General features: G+C 38.8%; 1 protein-coding gene across 1 annotated transcript in view; it reads right to left on the bottom strand.

The window, feature by feature from the left end:
* GYS2 (glycogen synthase 2) overlaps positions 1 to 20,342 on the bottom strand; it is a 47,948-nt gene that overhangs the window by 13,054 nt on the left and 14,552 nt on the right. The window contains exons 5-8 of the mRNA XM_009465092.2: positions 9,834 to 9,978; positions 4,998 to 5,115; positions 4,474 to 4,594; positions 1,882 to 1,988 (exon numbers count right to left, since the gene is read on the bottom strand). Of these exons, the coding sequence (XP_009463367.1) occupies positions 1,882 to 1,988; positions 4,474 to 4,594; positions 4,998 to 5,115; positions 9,834 to 9,978 (491 nt within the window). The remainder of the gene's footprint in view (positions 1 to 1,881; positions 1,989 to 4,473; positions 4,595 to 4,997; positions 5,116 to 9,833; positions 9,979 to 20,342) is intronic.

Genomic DNA, 20,342 nt, shown 5'->3' with positions numbered 1-20,342 from the left:
TACTGAGTGCCAGAGAAATAACAATGTAGTAGAGATACAACGGGGAGAAACCTTTGCATATTTCACTTAATTTAAACTTTCCTAATATCCATATATTATTTATTAATATGTACCTGTTGTATTACATTCAAACATTACATACTTTGTATCAAAGACAAAGCAGAGGCCAAAAGCACTTGTTGCAAGCATGGCTGTTTCTCACTGCACTCACATTATTTTCCTACAGTTCTTGCGCATAGAGTTCTCATTAAAAACTCTGGCTATGTTACCCCGTTTTAGCCATCTACAGTTTAAGCTAGTTGTGCAGATCCTCCACACATCCACAGAGGGTGACAGTCCATTTCAGAGGATGATTCCCTTCACTCATCTTAGACACTTCCTGAAGTGGTATAGGATGAAACATCATTTGGAGTAAACCATCAGTCTCCACTAGCAGTGAAGGCAGCTCAGATGCATTACTTTTAGGAAGCCAGAGTTGGACAATTAATTCCAACCTCTGCATTTTTGGTACCTGTTTCCAGAGTGATAACCAGGTAGAATCTTTCCTGTAAGTCCCAAGAAGTTACTGTGTGATGGCCCTGGATATAATCTACAGAGTAGATAGGTTTCTCATATCTGTCTTCTTTTCCAGATATGGCAAAAGCTAAATGATTTCAATGATCCTTGTTAAACTATTTCTGTCACTGTTTTTGTGCAGGTTTAGTATCCATTTATCAAAGACTTCAACTTGATTGCTGATATCCAGAAACTGAGCCAGAGATCACCTGCTGGAGGCAGTTAATGAGATAACAAGAAAAATAGTATCCTTCTCGTACACGGTGCCTTTCATCTACAGATCTCTAAGTTGTCTAGATTTCTATCATTTTATAAATATAGAACTGGCATCAGAAAGAGGTTAAACACAGTGAGACACAGGCATAAAAGCGGAAGCTAGGTCTTGTGGGTTTTAGTCCCTTAGCTTTAAGACCAGCTTCCTTACTTCTGCATCAGAGTTTAACTGCTCTAGCCACCTGATAAGGTACACACTTCCATATCCCTGCTTAGATAATTAATCTGTAAATACGTTAAGTGAAATGGCATTTTTCACTTTTTTAAACAAAATTCATCCTTGATAACCCACCACTGATCTTCTTTACGGATTTGAAACTTCAGTTTTGCCAGGTCTCCCAGTTTAGAAGTGCCTCACAACACGTGTCTTTTCCTACGTAGAATCACATAGCAGTTAAAGTGAGGTGAAGGTTAAGTCTGCTTCTGCTTTGCTTTTTTGTTCAGGAAGTTGTAAAATGAAAACTGTATAACTGAGAAGGGCTGTGACAATCTTCCCCTTATAACTGTAAGTTTCACTGCTTGTGTATGGCCATTGCTTATTGTTGGCTATATAGAAAATTATACCTAATTGTTATCAACTGTTATTCTGCTGGATTAGACAGGACAATTTCCATATTTCTAAATAAAAGAGAACGTGTAATTAATTTCTTTTTCCCACCAGTGGCAGAGAAGCTCACTCTGATAAGTTAGCAGGTGGTCCTTATTTTGTGGAAGCTCAATGACATGTCCAAAGGGAGTATTATAAAGTCAGAAGGCATCCAGAATACGGGATTTTCTAGATCCTTTGACTTTGTCACTGCAAAACAAGCACTATTTGCTAACTTGTTACAAAGAATGGCAAGGCAAATTTACTAAAAATAACCTAGGACAAAAAAAAGATAAATATTTGCTCTTATTTATCATTCCCATCTCTTTCACCCCCACAAATACATTCTAGTTACCCATAATCCTCGATTCTAGCAGAGAAAAAAGAAAGAGCATGATTCTTCATCAGAAATTTTTGCATGTCTGCTCAATTCACTGTACGGGGCCCTTAGTGAGAATGGCAATTACCAGAGCTGCTTCCGGACTGCTTGCCCTTTCAGGGTTTCCACATTGAAATTGTTTGTCTTTGCTGGCATGATGAAGAACACAACAACTGTAACATCAGTCTTATGAACCTACATGGACACAAGACGGAGAGAAAAAAAAAATCTCACTACAAGGTATCACAGCCATCTTTAACAGTAAGAATTAGTCACAGGAACAGCCAATGCACATTGATCGGTTGTCCAGGAAGGCTCTGATCTTATACCTCTCCCTTTAGCTATGAAGTTTTTGTCAAGTCAGAGATATAGCTGAGGATAGATACAGGTAAACAGATGTCACCCAATTCCAGTTTGGGCAATAGAGATCTTCCTGACTTCTCATGGTTGAGAGGCCATGGCTTAGGATGTGAATATAAACTGCAGAAAATAAAAACCCTACACACATTTTCTCATCTGACACAAACTTTGTTGGCTCAAAGGAACGAGCAGTTAGTTTACTAGCTGCGGTATGCCCAGACATGGGGTGAGGGATTCCCTACAGGAGCAAGCAGAACTACCTTCTATAGCAATAGTGCCCCAGAGGTATGGGCAGAAAGAGGCATGATAGCAACCACTGTCTACCTGAATCCCTGGCAAAGAACGTGACAGACACACAAAAAGCTGCAAGTAACTTCTTGCTCATCTGTCACATCCAGCTACTGCAAAGGCAAAAAGCATTTGCTGTAAAATCTGACCCTTTACTTATAGATGGTTTCACTTGCTGGTTTCTCCTGTGCGCTAACAAGATTCAGAATACCAGGTCCCTGAGCGATTCCTCACATGGAGCAGAATGAGGTTGTACTCCTGTCAGTAACTATTTAAAGAAAAGCTAAGGGTGAACTCTGTTCAGAGCTGTAAAAATCAAATTAATTTGAATTGCCTCCATTCTAAACTTTAGACACACAAACATGCTATTAGCATGCCTTGTCTCAGATCGAAGTACAAGGAAACGTATAGTATAAAACAACCTATGGGAGTCATCTGTCATTTTAAGGTTCTTCCCTTCCCTCTCTTCAAGGCGGGTTCAAAGTCCATCATGCTATGATCTCAGTGTGTATTAACAATCTGTCCCAACATTCGTATTTTATTTCCGAAATGTTAGTAAGGTTTTCAGGTAGAAAAGGAAAATGACTCTATAAAATAAAATAATTCCATCCAATGCTATGTATTTTTTAGGTTCAGGTACACCACTGGGACTTGTTTAAGAAGCACCATCATTCCCAGATTCACAAGTAGTACAGTGTTGTCCCCAGTGGAATTACCTCTTGAAATAATTACAGAGCGAGTGTTCTTTGAACAGCTAATCAAGTGCTGGCATGCATGTTGGAACAGTAACGCATTAAAGCCAGCCTCAGCTTATGGGAGAAGCAAGTCCCAGTACACTGTTCTAGAGAGCTTTGGAAAACTAACCCTCAATTTCCTTTGACTTTCCATCAGCCTAGCTTGTCATTGATGTCATGTAAATCATTAGATACAACAAGAGATTGCTGCAATCATTGCTCAAGCATAAGACCTTCCACATTATCAGCACTTATAGTTAATAGCTATGTAAATGCCATTAACAGGATGTTGCATGGCATTACCAAACAACGAAGTCAGTTGTTTGGCAAAGTTGTGGAAGAAACACTTAAGTTATGTGAGGTGACCTCTTGTGTGAGTGAATGGATTAAGTATTTCCAGAAAGTCCACAGGCTCTAATGGTGTATTAACAGAAGGTTGCAGTAGAACAAGTGTACTTAGGGCTTTGAACATTAATATTTTTTCAGCCCTGCTGACAATACAGTATCAAGATTTTTATCCAGATTTTTCATAGCATTTAAATGATAGAGTACAAAAGACAGCATCTGGGACAACAGTCAATTGATCCTTGCTAGATGACTGAAAACTGATTAGCACTTTTTTTATTTTTTATTTTAAATATATCAGTCTTTGTGACACACCTGCAGACATTTTCAATGACCTCATCTGTAGATGGTAAGTGCTCTGCTCTTTGATCATGACAAGGTCTAGGTCTTATCTTCATTAAAGTACTTCACAAAGGCATTTAGAAACATTGCACTCTTTTACCTGAGGAAACAGAAGCATGGAGGAGTGAGTGGCTTCCTCATGCTTATTCATCAGGCCACTGCCATACTGTGAATTTTAATGCAAGATTCCCATGCAGTGTGATAATAGTACTCAAAAATTTAAAAGATCATGGTCAGGTCCTAATGAATTAAGCAATTTGCTTAAAAAGATATTTTTAAATTGCATCATTAAAGGATTACTTTTATTTGCCTTCTAATATGTAAACTTTCAGGGTAAATTCTTGAATCATATTTTCAGTATCTTTCTCTAAAAACAAGGGACGTAACCATGGATTAACTTCTCGAACTATGTAATCAATTATTTTTGAGCAGCCTGAGATTCTTACATACTCTGATCATTCCGGGAGAGAGCTTTATGAAAACTCTGAATATCCCATAATTATTTTCCTATAAACCAGAGTATGGCATGGAAATTCTTGCAGGTGACTTCCATAGTATGGTAAATTTGAGCATAAGCTCTATGTTATCCACATTTGCAGAAGCTTTCTTACCCTCAGCAAAAAGTTTAATCTTGATAAGGCTTCTAGAAACATATCAGCTCCTTTGTTGGAAAACTCATATCTCCCAGCAATGAAGAAAAATAAGGTTTTCTCAAGATTGAAGTCAAGGTGGCTGAAACCAAGCAAACAGACAGACAAGCATAAAGTATTTCTCAAGGTATAATCAAACAAAACACACAACAGCTTTCTATTCTGGAGGAATTTATTATCCCAAGAAAATAATGAAAGAGAGGCTTTTCTGCTGTTCTTTAAATTGACTGTCTTAATCTGATAAACTGCATCTTGGTTAAATAATGAAAAAATCAAGACCTTCTGCCTGATCCCACAATCTATTAAGCAGAGTTAGAACTGGTGTCTAAAATTCCTTTAGCTTCTGACTGAGAAGTCCCAGACAGGTATTGGAATAAGTTGGCAACATTTCACCTCTGTGAAGTACTTGTTAGTCTTCCTGCTTTGGTTCTTGCTTTAAATAGTGTTGGACAACCATTGCTAATTTTTGAAAAGTAAAAGCATACCCATAGAAATGACCTCGAATGAACTCTTGGATCCTAGCCTTGTACATGGAATGCAAATTCTGAAACTCATGCATTGCTGAAAATTTCTTAATGTTCAAGCCATTTGGGGTGACAACATCTGGAAAAGCAGAGAAAAGGCAGAAGTAGACATCTTCAGAGTTAGAGAAATCTTTAAGGAAAGAACCAACATGTCTTTCAGTTGTCAATATGTGTACTCTTATTACTCATGGGTAGGGAACAGCACTGTCTAACACAATGGTCTCCACCAGCTTACTCCACAAAACATGTGGCACTCCACTGTCTATAGCATTGAAGTGGCTTTGTACCATTTTGACCTGTACTCAACATTAGCATAGACCCATGCCCTTTTGTCCTGTCAAGACTTAAGTAATGTCTCCATTTAGCCATATGGTTTTTGTGCAATATGCCCGTTAACTCTTTGTTCTTGATATCACTGTTTCCTGCTTTATCACTATAGATTGAAAGCTCTTGAAAGCAGAAACTGTGCTGTACTATGCACTTGCTTACTGCATGGCACAAGAGAGGTCTCTTCTGTCAAGACTTCTGAGGATTTACCAGAAAGGGAAGAATATAAGAAACATTTTTTAAAAGACCGCTTTTCAGTAATCTGTTGGATCTCTCCTAAAAATAGCCACAGAGTAGTATGCTTTACGCTTTTATGGCTGCTCTCCTCAAAGATTCCAAAGCATCTTACAATTAAAATTTGTTCATTTCCAGTATCTTCTAAGATAGAGTTATAGGATATACATAGAGTTATAAGGATAGACATAGCTTGTTCCAACCAACACTGAAATTCAGTCACTCTTCACCTTTCTGGTACAGCACAGCAGCTATTTAAAGGCTTGCTCTAAATCTAGTTGAAAAAAATGGAAAGAATGCCATTTTCTTTTCTTTGAGTTGGCTTATGAAAGCCATGTATGGAAATGAAAGGGGAGAACAGTTCGTCAGCAGATGTATTTCATACTAACACAACTGACTTCGGTAGACCTATACTAACTTATGATACCAGAGATTCTTCAAATACAAAGAATCTTCAAAGAAGCCAGACGCGCTAATTATTAGAGGATGCACTGGTGCCAATTTCATACTTGTTCTCTGGGCAAGTGTCATCAGGTGTATAGTAACCACAACCATTAACCGTAGTAATTTTAAAAGTTCTATGCATCACCCAAAGGACCTGCAGTGAGATATCATTCCCTACCACACATGGTTCATGCAAAAAAACCAGCATCTCCTTTGATGTCAGTGCACATGGTTAACTCCTCCCCATACATCAGGGTTACTGATGGGAGTACAGTCTCTTGCTTGCCACCGCTATAGGACCTGAACGTTACTTCTATTGAGGTCTTTCAGTCAAGGATCCCTGACATTCAGGGTTTCCCATCCCTTCCCCTAAAAGTAGAGGTTTGCATGTCTAGCATTAAGCATCTGACCTAATACAAAACTGTCTCTTATTTCTGGAGAGACTTAAGGAGACGTCTTTAAAATATCTATGGGTCCTTTGGTTGATTACATATCAAGATGATCTTAAAATAAGTACAATCAGTTCTCCATATGCTGTCCAGTATACTTGCTTGACATTTTTCACGCAAATGCCAGAGCCAATTTTAATGACTTCCTTGAAATTTACAGTCTGCTTTAGCAGTTATATATATTTCCCTGCCAGGTAAGTCATGTCTGATTACTCTTTATCTTGTGAAGTGTTTTGAGACTCTCTAGGTTAAACAGCAGTAGATAAAAATATAACCCTTATTAGTAACCATGCAATACCAAAAACTTCAATGGATCTGTCTTGAAATGCCACATTGCAAACTGAAGACCAGCCTTTACCAGGAAATCTTTACTTGTTAGGTACTTGGAATTTGGTTCTCACTGACAAGAAAGGAGAGTCTTGGTGAGCCTGACAGGAAAACTTGTGTTATCTTCTGCTGTCCAGCACTAGGAGCTGCTCTGAACAAAGACCTATGGGGCCTTATATGAGTGGGGGGTCATCAGAGCAGAAACACCCTCCATTTCTCTTTGTGTTTACCAACAACATATCTTCTCATTCCTCTGACCTGTTTCTTGTTCAGCACAGAACAACTGGCTCCTGCAGGACATAGCTTTGAGACTGCAACCATTTTAAGCTCTTCCCAATAAAGTAAAAATCCTTGACTGGGAATTTCTGGCCAGTTTCCATCCACTCTCTTGCATTTATTTATCAGGGAGTTTTGGACACTCTCACCCATTATCAGCAGCCTATATATAACCTACTCCCATGTCCTTTGATTCAACTGCAGGTTCATTTACCCTTTCATCAGGATTGCGGCTCAATCCATCTCTTAATTAAGACTTTGAGGTACAGAACAGACATATCCAGTTCACTATTTCTGCTCAGCATACAATAATATTTTAAATACGTGTGAGGCAATGTGCCCTTGCCCTAGGGAAAAAGTGATGAGAGAGCTTTGTTCCTATTTTAAGTGTTTTAGGGTTTTTGTTGTTTAATGAATTAATGATATTTTTGTTTTAAAGTTGTCACAAGTAGGTCAAACCAGAATGATTTGACTTCTGTATTTATAGGAAAGAAACTGGCCTTGATTTAAGTAATAATAGCACAGTATGATGTTTTCTGTTCATAAGTCACTAAGATTCAAGGTTGACTCATACTTTTTCAAAGTTTACTTCTATGATTTTGACCAAATATATACTGATACGAAGTCTAGATCTAGATCTTAACTGATACCTAAGTCTCTTGGAATTCTGATTCAAAGTTTTCTCTACTGCAAATGAGAAATATGTTTCATATCTGAATGAAAATATTAGAAATCCCATATCAGTTTTCAGATCACAGGAATATAACTTATGATCACTGACAGAATCTTGCACAATACGTCAAAGAGGACAGGTTCAACATTAGATACTCAAGCTTTACGCAAATATGGTTTGATAAATTATTGATCAAATAACAACAGCAGCAAGTGAAAGCATAATGCAAGCAGTCATTCTGCCAGGTTTAGACTGGCAAATCAGCCTTTGTCCTGGTGCAAAAGCTCTATATGCAATCATGTCTACTGAATTTTTCCAAGTTTTTTTGGGCTTTTCTAAGTGATGAAATTTATAAATTAAATTATAATCCAAGTTTAATGTTAATGAGGAGTAGCAAAGACCACTCTACTTACCACATTTCCTCAGTTATTTTTAGTTAACAGCTTTGTTAGTTAACCTCTCAATAAATTCAAATGCAAATAAAAGTTAATTATGCCAATTCTACATCCCCCTTTTAAAAGTTTGTTTTTAAAGTGGATCGAGAAGTGTACAAATTCTTTCAGTATTCACGTTCCTTTGCAGAATTCAAGCTTAATGATCTACTGAAGGACTGCTGACCTTTCTGAACGGCCGTCTATGTTGATTTCACAACTTCAGAGAGAATAAATAGTATGAGAATAGACTCCTACACAGTTTATTTGTGGTCTAAGGTTCAAAGAAACTATTAAAGTACTTATTTCCATCAGAACATATTTTCCACTTATAATTGTCTCCTAGGATTTGGGGTACCAATTCCTATTGAATTTCTTTCTAGCTCTGTCAACATGAAGCATGATATGTGTCAACCATTTCTTAACCCAAACATTAAATATATTTACTTCGTTTCTTCAAAGTTGCAAGAATAATCAAAAAAAGCTCAGGCCTGTGAATCTCTCTGCATGGAATTCTCTTCAGCTTCAACTGACATTCTATCTGCGAGCACCCTGCAGATTTTCTCTCCCAAATTAAATTGGATTCAGACTCATTTCAGTCTCCTAAAATCCCCAAACATAAACTATGACTTTCAAGAGTAGCTGTTGTGGGGAGAAGCCTCATGCCAATATAAAACAGCTTCAAAAGTCTGATTTTCAGCGGTCAAGTGCTCTGCACTTGGTAAAAAACAAGACCTTTCAGAGATATCCCAGATTAGATGACTGAACACTTAAATTACATTTAAGACATGGCTGTCATATTTAAAATAAAAAGGAAAAATCTTCTAAGTTTGTCATCCTATTGACAGTTAGTCAGGAACGAGGCAAATCATCCAATGGACTTCTCTTTTATCCTGATGCATGAACCACGATGTGGCTTGAAACATTGAAGTTAACAGGGACAATGGTCCAAAACTATAATTAGCACTGAAATTCACCTAAAAAAAATCTACAAAGAATAAGCACACCAAAAAAACCCCAAAGTAATCTGAGCATTGCTATACTTAAAATAACCAACTAAGATGTGAACACACCTGCTAAATAGTCTCAAAACTGGTTTGCAGTTTTCCCTCCATGATGCTTACCTGCAGATGGGAGTATTGTGGCTTGTCCTTATAAAGCACAGTGCTGATTTAAAAAGAACTTTAATGACACATCACACTGGGGTCATGACCTTATTCAAACTCCATGCATGGAACATGACAAAGTTTGTTGGTAAGTTCCAGATTTTATTAGACTAATATTCCATCACTGGAAACCCTGCTAGAGACAAAGCTCCTGAAGCTGAGATGTCCTTGCAAAGAAAGCCTAACATCCATGGAGTTAAACTAATGCTCTCCTGAAATGGTACTGAAAGCTGGTATTAAATGGTGCTGAACTTCATTTCTCTGGATTACATATGCTACTAGAATGTGTTTCAAGTGACATTATCTGCACTTTTCTTTTGAAATTGGTTATTCTCTGTAGTGTAGCCAGACATACCTATGCATGTGTCCTTGCTCTTCATGTTTGTATACCTGTCTCTATTATTTTCATTCAGTCTGAGGAAACGTAGGCACTCAGAGGAAATATAAGAAGAACACAATTCAGGTCTTACCAGGATTTCTTTTAAGCATATGTTCTGCTTCTATAGCTGTTATCTGTGAGACTGTGGTGAACACATGGGCACAATGTACAGATGCCCGTTCCATACAGTACCGATGGTAAATCTGTCTCTCTCCTGCTTCCTTGTCAATGTCAAACTGTTAAATAATAAAACAAACAAAAAGACACCTGTGTGATATGCTCATCAGACTTACTACCACAAAGAAGGTCTCTTGTGTGAAGCTTGATTTCCCCAGGGAATAAGAATCACGTGATTATGCTGTTGGTTTGTCTTTCTGTTTTTTGAAACTTTTATCAACTTCAAAGAGTTTGAAGGAGCAAGAGAGTGCTCAGTTCCTGCATGTTCATGAAAAAATGGCAGCTTTGCAATGGGGGGAGAGCTAGATTAATGATCCCATAAAAGGTAAGGATCTGTGCTACTTGGCCTGCTGGCTGGCAATATGTCATGCTGCATCTTGCCTGGGCTTGTTGGAAAATTTGGGAGAGCAGGGAAGTTGCTTGTAACTGAAGGTATAGGGGAGAGTAGAAAAAAGGAATGGGGATGAGGAGAGAACCTGGGGACTGGGTTGAATGGTGGGAATCATGGGTAGGCAAGAGAGAAATGGAGTTGTGGTGGAGAGGCAGGATGCAAGAACTCCGTCACAAATCCTGAGGGAACAAAGAAAATAGAAAATGAGATATTTTCTGATGCTCAGAGATGATCTTCCTCCAACTCCACCACTATTATTTGCTGCTTCTTTTACTTTAATTTGAATTCCATTAATTTCTAGAGGCAGATGTAAATTAAGCTGCTAGATAAGACCATCCCAAATACCAAAGTGTTTCTAAATCATCTTTAAACCTTGCAGCCACCCTTTTTTTTGCTGAGCTTATGTTATCCTGATGGGAAGAAAATGCACAATACCTATTGAGCCCATGCTTAAAAGTTCAAATGTTCACTAATGATATCCATTGCAACATTGCTACGATGTAGTCTAAAAAAGAATAATGCTAATGGGGTGTCAATGATTACAATTAAATTACAATCCTCTTAGTCTTACATGGTGTTTCACTTCTGGGAACAGAGGTGTTAACCTCCTAAGGTCAATGGCATGGGCACCAAATAGACCGGGTGAGTTACACAGAGAGTGACAATGATTCTCAATGAGCTGTCATTATCACTGCCTAATGCTAGGTGCACAGTCTGATTTTGATTGCATTTGACTCTCTAACTTCATTGACCATAATCGATTTAACCATTATCATAGGCTGGGCAGACAGCACTTTCTATAGTTAGGGCTATCTGACCTTTGCCACAGCTAGTTGCTTTTAGTACTTTAGAACTTAGCCAGAAGTAAAGCTATTTAGACCGCGACTTTTCATGCTCAGTATATGCTTAAGGTTGGTATAGAACATATTTTAAGAAATCTCATCAAATGTGAACAATTTCGGGGAACAGGATTTAAGCAAACTTTTTTTTTTTATTTTTACTTAGATAGGTATAGATATAGACATAGATATAGACATCTTACAACTGTTTTGCTAAGAAACTTAACTGCTTTTATCCACTGAGCACTCTAATTTTGCAATGGTGCTACACTGCTGGTGGAAAAGTGGCTTCCACTGTATTAGTTGAAAATGCCACCTTAATGTGATCAAAAAAGGAATCTTGAAAAATCTCAGCTGAAAAGTTCTAGAGAAACTAGATGCTTTCTTTTGGTATTGATGATCCTGTATGTCAAGAGTTTCTAAGCTTGCCAAAGAGATTTTTAGAAAAGCTATGAAATATGTTTTACCACATAATATGCTATACATTATGATACCATTTTTCAGTTGTATCTTCATATATCATATTTTCCGCATTCCCCATGAGAATTTTGGTGCATGAAATACAACCATGTCACAAAAGAACATCTTTTCTCTAGAACATACATCTCATTTGTCACAGAAGTTGAATGCTAGAAGAAGCACAGGGCAGGAGGGTAGAGGAAGAGAAAAATAAAGGTGAATTAATTTAACTCCTGAGAGTGCCACAGATCTCTAGCATGATGCTTTGCTTACCCTAAACCGAGTCTTTCACATGCAGTTCTCAACTGTGTGTTCCTCCTTTTCTGGGAGACTACCTTGATATCTTTGAGTCTGATCTGTTGAAGTGTTGAGCATTCACAGCTACATCTGAAGTCCACTGGACCTACGCTCTGAGGTTATAAAGCACTTGGTACTGCTAACTCCAATAAAAGCTTCCCTAAAAAAATGGGGATGATGTGGCTACCTCCCCTCACATGGGCGTGGTAAACTAATTAATTAATGTTTCTGGAGCACTCGGATACCACTGATGAATGCTGCAAAACACCTCTTAAGAAAACCACAGATATGTTCTCCAGAGCAGAAATCCTAATTACATGTCATAAATAAGGTAGGAAGCTGCATATTGAACAACAACAAAGCCAAAAATCATTATGATTTTTCAACCATTCTGTGTACCAAAGATGCAAAATGGGACAGTTCTTTAGCATGCTGGACAAACACACAAATGGCATGGGGTATCACTGCACAGTCAAAACTATGCAAGTATTTTCCAATACATTTGACTTTGTATTAAAAATAATTTTAAAATTGCTAGCAAACAAATAGCTGGCCAAACTTTAAAAGGTTTTTGCTCTCTTTTCCCTTTCTCACCAAGAATGGATTCTTTACAAAATGTAATTAAAAACTAAATCTGGGACACGTTCACTAACTGTAGATAAACACTCCCTCCAGCACTACCAGGAGAAAGGTTCATAAAAGGATTGTTCAAAGCACTATGGCTTATTTCTTGCTAGCTTTTATTTCTTTGATTGCATGAAAGCATTTAACACATACACATATTGATGTTTATTTCTTCATTGGTATTAATTTTTTTGATCTTCTGGAAATGGGAAAGGTATTATTTTGCACATGCTTGCATGACTTTTGGCGCACTTTTTCAAAGGCACATAATTCCATGTCTATTAGCAAGTATAAACGGAGGTAACAGAGTTCTCACATTTCATTTACTCTCACTCTCCAGCAGTTTCCTCCACCGATCGGTAAAGTAACATCTTGACCTTTGACCCCACTTACAGCGTGGAGCAAGAAACCTCACTGTGCACCTCTGAACAGGCCAGACAAGTGACTTCAGAAAATAAGCCTCAGACAAGGTGAAGGGCAGGTTAAATGGAACTTAATTGATGAGAGTGCAGGAGACAAATTTAGTCCACACAGTACTGTACAAAGACAGCTGAGCTTGCTGTGACAGCATTAGCTCCAGAATTAGAGGCAACGTGGGACATGGCACTGTGTTGAGCCAATATGCCAAAATGAAGCAGAACACCAGTGCAGCTAGTTTGCTTTTCACCCCCAAACCAATGTTTCTGCTCAGCAATTGGCTCTGCTGTCGGAATGCTTGTCCACCCTAACTCAGGCACCTGTGAACTATGTTCCATCGTGTTCATATTCAGCGAGGGCAAAGCACAATATCTGCGAAGTGCGTCATGCTTACTTTTGTTTGTTTGCTGTTATCAGCAAATGGGAACACTAGCAAAGCCACAAACAAAAGCTGCATCAAGAGAAAACCAGATCTAAGTCAGATTAACTGTTTATAGAATCATTTAGGTTGGAAAAGACCCTTAAGATCATTGAGTCCAACCATTTCTTCCCTCAGTGACTTTTAAAGACTAACGACTTCAATAGCCACTTCCCTGTAAATTTCCACTGCTCCCAGTGAGGATCCCCTCCTACTCTGACTGTTAGAAACCAAGCAGAGTATTAGAATTTACATGATGGCAAGGATTAGAGGGGAAAATGCCTCCCTTATAAGGCCACTCTAATTTCAAAGCAAAACAGGAAGACATTCCAGAGGCATAAAGCTTTGGAGTAAAACTTGCATTTGCTGCAATGCAATTCTGAGGAAAAATTTCAGCTCATTTCTGTCCTTTCTATGGATCCATGTGATGAGCATAACATTTCATTCATGTCCTAAAATATAGCATGTTAGGGGGCACAGCAGGTTACACTGAACCTCCCAGCATGACATTCTGGTTAAGACAGCTAAGACATTCTTTGAATGCAAAAAGAAGAGAATATCAACCAGTTATGGGATACCGGTGTTATGTTTCTCTTGGAAACAGCAAACAGCCACTGAAGTAACAAATCCAAATCAGACATTCCTACTTCAAAATGATAAAGACAAATTGCAAAGGATTTACAAAAGCACAAAAATTATTTGAGAGTGGAAAAGGAGGAAAGACTATGCTAGCTATGTAAATACTTTTCTGAAAGACAGATAAATTGTTTTATCACAGACTGCATATAATCTCTAGATACTGATACTAGACTATGCTTTCATAAAGAGGAAAAAAAAAAGTATGATGAAAGCCAATGGAAGTTAAACCAAGACAAATTCAAACTGGAATTAAAATAATGTAGTTTTGATAACGAAGAACTTTGTGACAGCTTTGCATAAATAATATAGATTCCCCTCACCACATGAACCTTACCTCAAGAGTGGATAACGTTTTTGTAAGTAGTTTGTACCTCAAATAAAAGGTATAGGCTTGATGCATGAATTTTTAGCTGAAGGTTTTAGTCAGAGAATGAAATGATCTCTTCTGGTCTTTAAAATCAGTGGCACACTCAAGTTCACAAGGTGATTCTGCAGTGGAATCAGGAACAGTCAGAGATAGGCCTGAAGTTCAAATTCCTTATCTACCAAACGGTAGAATGGAAGGATCTTCATTTCTAGCATAATCTCACTAGTTGCCATTGTCTGAATTATGTAAGAATTACTCTTTTAAAAATCCAGCTTATGTCAAACTTAACTCCCATTGATTGCTGTCTTGTGCAAATAGAACTTTCATTCTGATATAGCTCTGTCATGCCAAAAAAGAATGAAATTTACGCTTCCTGGCTTAAGTCAGATTTCCATTAGCTGCTCTACTAACAAAGCGGATCAGCTTTGCATAACAGTGAGCTCAGTGACAGCCGTGACAGTACTGTACTAAGTGGAATGAGAGCTTGTGCTCCTATATTGTCAGCATAAAAGCTCTTGACCATTCATTTTCATTGGGATTTTTAGTACTCTTCCTTTTAGACCTCCTGGGATAGAATTCTCCACCACTTTGCAAACTAGATTCAGGTGCACTTGTATGAGCCGAATGTAAAATGTTGCTAGGTCTAAATAAAAGTGTTGAACATTGGCAGGGCAACCTTATATAAGGAAAAAGGCAATGAAGAATGAGACTAGTATTTTTTTCTTCTCCTTAGAGCACTTTTTCCATTATAGCTCAAGGTGAATTTTTAGTAAGAAGCATCAGAGGCTGAAGCCTACAAACTTCTCCATTATGCCAGGCCAGTGGTCCACAAAACCATTTCAGATGGTCACCTCTCAGATAAAATTCTACGTTAGATCATTTGCCAAAAAGACTGTTCCCAATACAACTGTCCATTCACCTATGAACTAGCCTGGATCATTAGTGATCTCACTCAATTTATGAAAGGTGTTGGCGTATTTAAAACCCTGGGAGGGTAAAATGAGACCAAAAAAGCCCCAGCCAACCAACCAACACCCCTAAATAAGCCAGTCCCCTTAAACAATGGGGAAAGCAGTAAAAGATTAACATTCTTGATCTTCAGGTGAGAAGTCAGTTCCTCCTGAAGAGAAAAAGGTTCCACAGGCTCAGAACTTTTTTCACAGAACTTCCTACCTTCTAGATCAGCTATTTTGGTTCAGTTTATCTTACCAACAAACATAACCTTACTTTCACCAGTGTAAAAGCTACACTGGACATGGAGACAATGGGAAAAAACGCATTGCTGGTTGGGCTATTTAGATCTGCAAAACTTCTTAAGCATAGTTAAATCTATGATAATACATCTGTTGGGAATTAAGCTCATAACATACCCTGCTTGTTTTTGAAATTAGAAAGTGTTGACTTTGGAAGAGTTCAAGCCAGTAACCCGTAGGTAGGGTTAGCAGTCCCTGACCCAGCTGTTTACCCAGGGTTCTTCAGATGCTTAAAAGTAAATAAAAATATCATTCACTACCAGTTACCCTGCAAGCCACCTTCTGTTTTGTTCTTTTTGTTTTCCCTCCCTTCCTTCCTCCAGAACCAGAGTGATTTAAATGTGAATCTAGGATCTAAAACCTACGCCGAATAGCTGTTATACGGTTATCGCTTCAGGGTTCCTTAGCTCAGACATAGCCCATCTGTTGTTTGTACATGCTGCTGAGGACGCAACAGTGTTACTTCTGGTGTTCATCATGTTCCTGTGCACACTGTTAAGGGTTGAACATTCAAGTTTCCACTCCAGCAGAGGCAGCTAAATTTCTCCCAGTCCAGATGAACTGAGTTAAGACTGTAAGAATATAAGAATTGCATAATCTCATACAGTAATGCTGTATAAGAACCAGGATCCTATCTCTGATTGAGGCAAAGAGCAGATGGCTCGGGAAGAGGTCAGGAGTCAGACAACATTACAGTCTTACATCCATAGTGCACCCTCCTATCTTCCAGTAATCTACAGCTCCGATCTACTAGGTTGACCAGGCTTTCAGTCCCTCAGAAAATGTCCTCTCACAGCTCACAGGCTGATATGTGCCCTCAGCTCATGAAACAAAGAGTTTTGGTAGCCTACAGGTCAGACCTCTGAACTGAACTTAGGGAGTCCGTAAAGAATCATGCATCACAGCGCAGCAACGCTTCACTAAGTCATGCTTAACTTTTCCCCCAAAGACTAGTAAGGCTGAAGGTCAAGTTGTCACAGGTCCAGTGTTTGTGGGGGCTATCAGAAGACCACATGGAGCCTTCCCTTCCAGTTTTATCACCTGACAGGGGCTAGTGACTTGAGCTCTTTGTTCATAGAAGCACTAGAGAAAACATCAGCCACCCTGCGCTGCACAGCCCTTTGCCTGAGCATTGATACTGACGTTCACCTCTAACAGGCTGGGACTTGGGCCAAAGTATTGTCTGGTCTAAAGCTACTGACCTCACCGGCTTACTTCAGAGAACACGTTTGTACCTTCTACACTTGTGCCAGTTGGCACATACTGAGCTTTGCTGGGAAGGTGAATTAAAGTGGTATTTTCCCCTGTGGAATCCAGAGAAAGAAAGAAAATCTCAGTAATCCTTTATATTTTTAAAAGAGATCTTTCGGCTCATCTCGTGTCATCAGGTCATGCTTATCTACAGGGGTGGTTTAACACTGAAGTGGAAGAGTGCTGCACTGTGTGGGCACGTGCACATGCGTGCGTGTGTGTGCGCACAGAGCAGGTAGGGCCGACGGACAGTGGAGGACCAACTGAGAGTGTGCTACAGTGTCAGGGCTAACAGGGAAGATGACGGTGAGGAACGCCACATTGGTCACACACACTCAGGGCACTGTGAAAGGAGAGAGAGAAAGGACTGTGAAGATGCCAGGTAAATATCTTTTATTAGTCATTAAACAATCATGTCATGGTTTTGCCTGTGGATCCCACGGTTAAATCCTTCCACATTGCAGAAAAGCACCTGGCCTCAGAGGGCTGAGTAGAGCTCTCACTAGCAAGCATCCTAAGCCAGCTTTCTGTGGGCTGTGTTGGGGACTAGAAAAGGGAACATAAGGTTTCCTCTTTTGTCTGTAGGAGCTGTGCATGCCTGATTGTCTCTAGGCAGCCAGGCCATACCCGTTCCTTTTGCGCTGCCACCATTTTTTCTCTGATATCTGGCACAGCACATACTACAGTTACATCTTTTCCACCCATCTCAGCTGCTGTGAGAACTTTTCCACCCACCTCAGCTGGTAGAAATTGTGTTCTAACCATGAAATGCTGATCAAAAGTAAGACCTTAAGGTCAATTACTATTATGCTTTAAAGGAAGAAAATTATACAATACCACTGAAACAGGAAAACCAGCTATTCTACTTTGGGGTGGGAGGGGATGACATGCCCTAAAATATATTTTCTCATCCAAAGATTAAACCTTAGGAAGCCCTAGACAATCATCTTCACTGAACGAATTGCTTGTCTGACCTTAATAGTTTACTACTAGAAGTTCGCAACAAGAATAGTCTCTGAAGACTTAGCTATCTGTATCATTTAATTACTGTACTCTAGATCAACCTCTCACGTTTCTCAACTGACTTTTGGGCCAGGTTGGCTTTTTACCGCCAAAGGAGCCCTCATTAAGATATCTGATCTCTTACTAAACGTTAACTTTGTCAGGAAGAGCTTTAGCACCCCATAAGCATGGTAAACAGTAGTATAACAGCTTGGCATAATTTCCTCTATTAGTAACTTTAAACATCAATCTCTCCACAGAGGGCATAAGGCATTAAGGTCTAGAAATCCACAAGCATTCTCCCTCAAATATTATTTACAGCAGTTTATAATAATACTTTAAACTGGTACATATGTTTCATTCCATATATTCTTACAATAAAGTCTGAACAGACATTTCTGTGTTTATCACGTAGCTGATAGTTACCAATACTTCACAAATTGCGAAGCTTTGCAGAAGGATGGACAGTACCTTGCCATATAAAGTTGGCCATGTCATGTGTGAACAGTAAAAATTATATTAATACTGTGACTAGATTATAAATATATTACAATCTGTAAGTCTGTTCAGATGTAAGATCATTACTTTTTCTTTTGAGTACACAGACAAGGGTGAGGCCCCCAAAGTTATCATGAAAGGAAAAAAAAGTTGCTTTTGAGAAAAGCAGACTACTTTGCCAGACTACTTGTAGCTCACCAAATTAACCAGAATACAAAACAAACCAAAATTTTTTTAGAATTTCCTTTGCGAAAAGAAGCTAAGGCTCTGACATAGTATTTCTAGCATCAGTTTATAAAACAATCAGCATTCTTTTTTTTTTTAAACTCTAATTTCCAATTTTAAATGCCCCTCTCCCTCCCCCTCCCCCCCTTTTTTTCCTATGGCTTCCTTACTAACAAATTATGTGTAAGAATGCAAGGGTGAATGAATAAAGTTACTGCTGAAAAGTCCCCACTTTCTCAAGTGTTAAACCTGAAACTGGATGGTTTTAGTTCTTTCAATCTAGCCCCATCCGGAGAAAAATAATTTAATGTGACTTTAAAGATAGATTTTGCATATATACACATAAGGAGAATATGAGGGAGTGCAAATGTCTAGACTCCTGAAACTTAGGTCTGACAGCATGACTGGGTTATTCATGCTGCCTTATTAATGCACCTAACAAACGTATCTAATTTAGGAGACTAGTTTTCCTAGGTGATAGATGGAGACAGATCTTTCAGGTGGTAATTTGAGGATGTTGGCCTTACATTGATTGTGAAAAGGCCAGTGTAACTCCACAGATGATATAGGGAGCCTAGGAGGAGTAACCACCTATGTTAGTTAGCTCATATTGGGCAGACTATCATGCTGCACACTATCATGCTGCAACCTTTATGCATATGAGTAAATGAGTGGAGGCAGTCTTTTAGTGTGTTCAGTAGATTCAGTAGCTGCCTTTGGTGGGAAAGAAAAAAAAAAAAAAAAAAGATGAGTAAGGTGAATGACTGTTTCCTTGGAGTACAAAGGAATGGCAATCTACTCTGTGCTTCTGAATAAGGCCAGTAGCACATTACTGCTTGGGCCTTGTCTTTGGAAGACACTGAAGCTTGACACACTGCAGAACAAACATCCAACTGAAAATGGCCAACTGAATAATTTTCTTCAACGATTTTAGCCAAGGAAATGCATGGACATTGAATAAGGCAGTTGTTTTAGCCTTTTAACTACCTCTACCTCCAATAAAAGCTGGAATGCAAAAATCTCTTGAACTCAGTTTGTCTGTAACCATATTAGAAATCCCAGCTCATGTAATGTACCTCTGCCAAAGGCAGTGCTAAAGACATCTGGGTCCTTGAAACGTTGCTTTGTGTTATGCTTTGAGTGGAAAGAAAACAGTGAAAACCAAAACCACTAGACAGTTTACAAAAATTCCAAGAAATGGATGTGGGTCTTGAACTCAGAAAATACTTCCTATATTTGCCAGTTACACATCAAGCCTAACCTGAAAAGCTTGAAAGTAGAAGGACTTATTATGACTTGGAAGAATTAAGAAGATGGCTGGGGAAAACAAACAAACAAACAAAAATATAATGCCATTCCAGGGAATTTCAGCAAGAGAAGGGCTACTGGCTATTTTTTCTACTGCCTTTCATTAAGAAAGAGTGTTGTGAAGCTGCACCTGAAGTGTCAGATGATGACTACAGCTGAATAGGTTTTACATTCACTGGTTACTCATGCTGCTAACAGTAACTCCCAAACCATAGCATCCATTGCTTGAGTTGATTGCGTTCCTGAACACAAAGGGGAAGATTCTCAAGGACACTTGACTTGCAGCAATGTCTCGGCCTGTAACTCTTCTCTTGCTTTTGAAAACGTCCCAAGCCATTGAAAAGAAGGTTTAAACTCTGTTGGCAGTCCTGTACTGGTGCAATATTACTCCGTATATCAGTGGACTGGACTAAGGCACTGACTTGACTGGAGGCT

This window comes from Nipponia nippon, unplaced genomic scaffold (genome assembly GCF_047370975.1).
Source record: "Nipponia nippon isolate SJK-2023a ecotype South Korea unplaced genomic scaffold, ASM4737097v1 scaffold_3, whole genome shotgun sequence".
NCBI lineage: Eukaryota > Metazoa > Chordata > Aves > Pelecaniformes > Threskiornithidae > Nipponia > Nipponia nippon.
The sequence above is the reverse complement of the archived record's forward strand: the minus strand, read 5'-3'. Positions and strand labels throughout refer to the sequence as shown.